Raw genomic sequence first — 6,265 nt, forward strand, 5'->3', positions numbered from 1 at the left:
ATTTTCCTCTGAGCACAGGTAAATCAGATATTAGTGGCCAAAAGTGAAGTACAGCCATTTGTTTATACTCCAAAGGGTTAAGAAGCAGGGGTTAAATAATTTATGTCGGGCAGATTTTAAAAACTTTAGAAACTTAATCTGTTGTAGCTGTAACACATTACCACTAGAGTGCAGTCTCCCACCAATATTTAATTTAACGTCTGTTGGCTCAATTTGTCAAGTAAAACAGTACACACATCAATACAGGTTGAATTGTACCTATTGGGTGGTGCGTGTATATGCATAAGGTATATAATTTAGATAATAAAACAGGCTTCAAGGAATGGAATGTTTAAGACTCCATATGTCCCCCTTGGGCTGTAAATCTTGTGGTGTAGTGCCAGCTTAAATAAAAACCACATACATCCACTCTCAAAACCCACTTCTCTCTCTCACTTACAGTAGTTTCAGTGTCCTATATTCTGAGTGCATCAGCTTAAACTATGCCATTCTAATAAGCAAAGAGCAGCGCAAAAGCTAAATTATTACAAAATGGACTGAAGACTGCTGGAGGAGGCTCTTAAACTCTTCGAGACACTGCAGAGGAAGATAAACATCAGACCGCTGCTAACATGGAGAAAAAGAAAGAGAATATCCAGAACGCAAGACAGACTGGGTAAGATGTGGCTTTTTTCATGCTCCGGTTGTAAGAGAAAATGACTTGTTAGACAGTAATCACTTCCTCCAGTGAAAGCTAAATGTCCTTTCTGTGTAACTCTACTCCACATTTCCTCTGTGATGGAAAATAATTGTGTTTTTGAATTTTGAGACTGAGGGAGAGTCACTGTTTCCTGCTATGCACCAGACAGCTGAATGTCCGTAAAGAGCACTGGCAAAGAAGTCATTGCTTATTGATCAAAATAAGTCATTCAATCATATAGTATTTGAAAAGGCCACATTATAATATATGTTTTTGGTGCAAATAACAACTGTTTTCTTGCAGTTCACTGGACATCTCATGCAAAAGCCGGAGTTTAACACTTGTATTATTTCTGCTACTTACAGGCACAGCTATGGTAAGTTGTCAAATATACTATTAAATTGGTATGTTGTACTTTGTTGTTTTAACAATTGGATGTAAAAAGGCACAAAGGGGTTATACAGTACGTGTTGCTCATATGGAAATGTTTCAAGGCAGATGTTTTCCAGGCGTAGACTACAAAGATGTTGAATATAAGTCTTAGATTAAGGTGCATACCACTTGAGCGCTTTCCACACTTAATGTTCCAATGGCCAAAGTCCATATGACAGGGTCATAGAGCGTTCCACTGTAGAAGATTAAGTTGTAGTCATCTGGTCTATATTTTTAGAATAACAAAACAATTCGACTCTCATCAAAGAGTCATTCTCAATCTGCAGATGGAGTGTAGGCCCTTCCCCGTATCAGGAGGTGAATCTGTCTCTACAATTTATCATTTTTAATTTTTTACAAGTAGTATGTTGTAAAGAGTTCTAAAAATGAATATCTATCTATGACACCAATATACAAAATTCCACCTAAAATGCAGGGACAATTTACGTTCAAGAAGCTAATTTAGCTGAAATGCAAGTCCTTTATCATACAGTGATACGACAACACATTTTGACCTGTGCCTAAAGTGCCTCGGATGAACATTTTAAAACCATGGACAATATTTCACATCCAGATAAACAACAAGAGGCTTTTTTATGGCATTTTAATATATCTATTTGTCCTTGAGGAATACCTGATTTTTTTCTGCAAGGACCCACTGATGCACTATATGTCAAATAATAACTACTGTATAAATTAGACAAGCTTTTGTTTACAGTATGGTTCCAATAGTTATGGCATTTCCTCTACATATGCCACAGCTGCTGCCTGTCAGTAACATAAACTTCACCAAACAACTAGCAAGATTCTTAGCAAAATAATGAATAAAAGGATGTTAATTAAAATGTTGTGCAAGAGTTGTTTAACCTGCCATATGCACTTAAACATTAGTGTTTACTGCAGGATGATCTTTCTATTGCCAACTGTTGCTCTCTCAAGAACAGGTGTACCACATGTGGGACAAGATGTTTATTCATGATAGGAAGAAGTTAAAAGAAAAATCTCACAGTGAGGGTTGTGACATGAGGAACATCATCAGACCTTGTTAAACTTTGACGTGTCTGGAACAGGGAGGAAGAGGCCAGCGCAGGCAGAGACAAGCCGAGGAGTCCCTTAGACCTTATATTGGCAGAGTTCAGCCCGGTAAGACATTTCTATTCTGTACAGGGCCCTTCTGTTCACCAGTGGATACAAGTCGTTTCTTGATTTTTATTATTTTGTTTTACTTTTTGTTAAGAATATGAGTTTTATTTTTTTTTAATGAGTTTTTATAAGAGCTTTTCTATTAAGAGTGCTTTTTAAAGTTTTGTATAAGTTATCTGATCTTGGTTGTTGACTTCTGTACCCACTTTGTGTTGCAACATTAAAATTTCAATAAGATAAGACTAAGATAAGCCTTTATTTGTCCCACAAATAAAGGCTTATCTTATCTTATCTTATTTCATAAAGCCAAGCCTGGTGGATCATGTGGTGGTCAGTCATAAACAGAATGACCTCAATGCTCTCTCACACCATGTCAGTTACACAAATGCAATTAGTGACGCCCCAAATGTTTTTAAATGTGTATCTCCTTGTCTCAAGATTGGAATATTGAACTAAATCAGAAGAAACATTTAATATGGAGTTGCTGAACTAGAATAATTTATACATATTTTCATTATTATTTTTGTTTGAATGATATGTACTTTTAGTATATTTTTAATGTCCTGTTTAGTTAATTTAGTCTGAGGCATCCATTTCCGGAGATAATTATAAATGTGTTATTTCAGAAAAGCTTTGTGAGCTTCTTAAGTGTCGCTCTCCAGTGGGATCTTGGTGCCAAGTGGTGGAAGTGAAAGGCGTTCTTGTGCCAAAGTGTATCTGTCCTAAGACTTGTTCAAGGTAAGAAATACGACACAATTTTATAGACATAGACTGATTTATAGACTGATATAATATTATTATATCAGCGCAATATAAGTATGCTATGACTCTTGTTTAAAGGCAGAGGGCGCCAGTGTGCAGCGTTGTGGGTAAAACATATGATAACGAGTGTTTATTGCATAAAGAATCTTGCCGAAAGAGACGGCGCACGGGACTGGCTCACGCAGGACCTTGCACAGGTAAAGGCGTGAAGCACATAGGACATTACACACTATTTCCACTCTGCACCCCTGAGTAATGTTGTCCCCCTTGATCAAGTTCCCAGGGCTAATTGCACCCAGGAGGAGTTGGGCCAGTTTCCATACCGCCTCTTGGACTGGTTCCTGCTGCTCAGCCGAATGGGAGAGTTCTACGCACCTGACGCACCGACACAGAGCTGCCTCAGTCATGCGCAGAGGATGCAGCTCGCACAGGTGTGTGGGAAATATGTGTGACAAAGTTCAACTAAACTCTAGAAGTCTCTAACTTAAAGAATATAAAACAATACACAGGAAGGTACTAAAAATCGGCTTATATTTCATCTCTGAAATAAAATTATACCAGGGTAAACTAAGGCTAATACAATATCCATAACAGTATTGTCAGAAACTACACTAAGGGCTAAATATGCCTGCGTGTAATTGAATGCAGGTCATAAAGTTGGCACTGGACCACATAATGGCACTTGTGCCCAAGTTCAAGAAAACAATACTAACATCCAGGACAATGTTAGTGGTGTGGTCATCCACAGACCAGGATGATGGTTTTCAAGAACAGCTTGTATAAATAGTTTTTGGTCAATATTCACTAAATTATTCAATGGGAGGCTGAATAATGAGGTAATTGAATATGGTCCATTGAGTCACCCTGACCCCACAATCTGCAATAATGATAATACCGAATCGTAAAGATGATGTCACTTTATTACAGATTATATAAACTACGTGCTTTGTAACATATTTTACAGCAAGTAGTAAATTGTGTTTATTATTGTAAAGGAAGTAACAGCATGTCTTTGGATTGTAAGTTTGTGCCTTGTGTCTCCTCCCGCTCCGTCCCCTTTTCCTGCTCTGCTGAGCAAAGTCAATAGAGCCTCGTGGCAAAAGAAAATCTACTTTAAAAGGTCATACGATTCTTAATTCTGTAATTACACAAATCATATAGGGAAAATAGCCATGTATTTATTTATCACATTGTTCATTTGCATAACGTGTGGAGTATCTTAGTAGTATTAAGTAAATGCACTGATATACATTGCATATTTTTGTATTAAGCAGTTGTATAATGTGTTTTCTACTGTATTCTATTTTAATTACAATATTAAGATTAAGTAGTTCATATTAGTAAGTTAATTTTCCTACTCACAACAGATTTGACAGAAAACTCTTTAAGTGTCTGTCATGTATCTGATGTTTTTCTTCCTCTTTTCAGCAAAGATTTGCCTTACTGGATAGGAACGGAGACAGAAAGTTGAGCCGCAGAGACCTGAAGAAGCTGCATTATAAAAGGATGCCTCTGGAGCACTGTGCTACATCATTCTTTCAGTTAGTCCTTCTGATGTTTCCCACAACGTTTGGGGTTATAGTTCTGATGATGCATGGAATGAAAATAAGCTTCAGAAAATGAGTAATAACCACAGACCAATATGCTTCTTTTCTGGGTAATTGCTGATACATCAAGGGTTAAAAATGTCACAAAGCGCCTCCGCTCTGTGACTAAGTTGCACCTCCCACCATGCTGTTCTCGCTGCATGCCATCTATCCATTCATCCCTCGTGCCAATACCCGTTTCCTGTTCTCCTCCTCTCCAAAGGAATGACCACCTCTCCATCACCATCTCCATATTGCTCCCTACTTCACAGCAAACTAATCCTCAACTCTTTCTTGTTGTATATTTCATCCACGATGTCTCATCTACAGATCCCTCAGATCTGTGCCAGCTTGCATTGATGGTTTTAGTAAGAGTAAATCTGGCTGTGTCAATGTCAAGCTATTCCCAGCAATGATAATGTTTATTACCCACTGTGCCTCCCACTGCTGTGGATTAACACAAATTGAAGGAATATCCTTCAGAGATTTTAGAGCATGTGCAGTCAAAGACAATGACTGCTCATGGCTGTTAGTGTAGTCTTCCATCCTTACATGTGTATATAGATATATACATATATGTTTGGGCTATAGCTAGTGTAAAACAGGTAGTTTGTTAAATAATAGAGTGCCATGTGTCATTGCAGATCATGTGACAGAGACAGGAACAGGAAGGTGACCCTGAGAGAATGGACCAATTGTCTGGTGGTTAACTCTGAAGCCTGGTTCTACCACTTCATGTGTATGTCCCATGTCAATACATACAGTATACTATTCAACATAGAGTAAGCAGGACATATAAAGTACACTAAGCTTTGAAGGATAATGTAGATTGCTTTTCATTAGTGCTAGATGTAATTTATGGCCTTTTCGCAGCCTGAACCAAACTCTACTGAGTGAATAAATCATTATAGAGTCCCAAAAGTTTTGAAATCAGCTAAATTATTAAAAGTGCACCATATTTTGATAGTCACTGGAGTCTGCAGAACCCCACATGTCATAAAGTACAGGGAAGATTCACATTGATTCAGTGGGATTAATGATGTGAATATTTCTCCTCTGCTCTCTTCACAGCGATCAAAATGGATTCTCACAAGTTGTGTCCTACACGCATCGAAGACGACCTTAAACACTGAGTTATTTTATATTGTCTATCCATCATAAAATTTTTAACAGGAAGATAGTCCCAGGTGGTTGTACAAATAAAATATTAAGATAAGAACATTGCGCGTCTTAAGTAACCATTTGAACGAGGCAGACTGTAGCGCTGGCGAAGGATAATGTGGTGTAGAGGGAATTACAAAGTGGATGGGTAATAAAGATAAGGAAGGAAGAATAAGACAGCGCTTGGGATACAAAGAGAGGAGGAGAAGACATTGAGAGCAGAAAGTTAGTTTTTTAATGCGGGAGAACATGCTGCACTTGGAAAGTAAATTCAGAGAAATGGTATGAAAAATGGATAAGAAATGAAGGATAGACAGAGCGCGGAGAGAGCGCGGATGAATGCCAAACAATAGCCGACCATTGCTTCTGTTAAAAGCATCTATGAGCATGTGATAGAAATGATAGTATTTGAAACATTTGACCTCTATCAAGGTCAAGAAGCATGCATGTTGCGAGCTTACTTTTTGTCTGTATGAACCATTCATAATACATGCTGCCCTCA

The 6,265-nt window shown here is 37.9% G+C and overlaps 1 protein-coding gene across 1 annotated transcript; it reads left to right on the plus strand.

Annotated features, from left to right (window-relative positions):
• Nucleotides 1–473: 473 nt before the first annotated feature.
• sparcl2 (SPARC-like 2) lies at nucleotides 474–5,987 on the plus strand. Its single transcript, XM_072436921.1, has 9 exons — nucleotides 474–655; nucleotides 983–1,055; nucleotides 2,182–2,254; nucleotides 2,881–2,992; nucleotides 3,095–3,213; nucleotides 3,293–3,447; nucleotides 4,445–4,557; nucleotides 5,247–5,341; nucleotides 5,674–5,987. The coding sequence occupies exons 1-9, from the start codon at nucleotides 612–614 to the stop codon at nucleotides 5,733–5,735; spliced, it is 846 nt and encodes a 281-aa protein (XP_072293022.1). The 5' UTR covers nucleotides 474–611; the 3' UTR covers nucleotides 5,736–5,987.
• The last annotated feature ends 278 nt before the right edge of the window (nucleotides 5,988–6,265 follow it).

This window comes from Eucyclogobius newberryi, unplaced genomic scaffold, assembly GCF_026437365.1.
Source record: "Eucyclogobius newberryi isolate DKJ021-1_F unplaced genomic scaffold, fEucNew1.0.hap1 SCAF_8, whole genome shotgun sequence".
NCBI classification, from domain to species: Eukaryota; Metazoa; Chordata; class Actinopteri; order Gobiiformes; family Gobiidae; genus Eucyclogobius; species Eucyclogobius newberryi.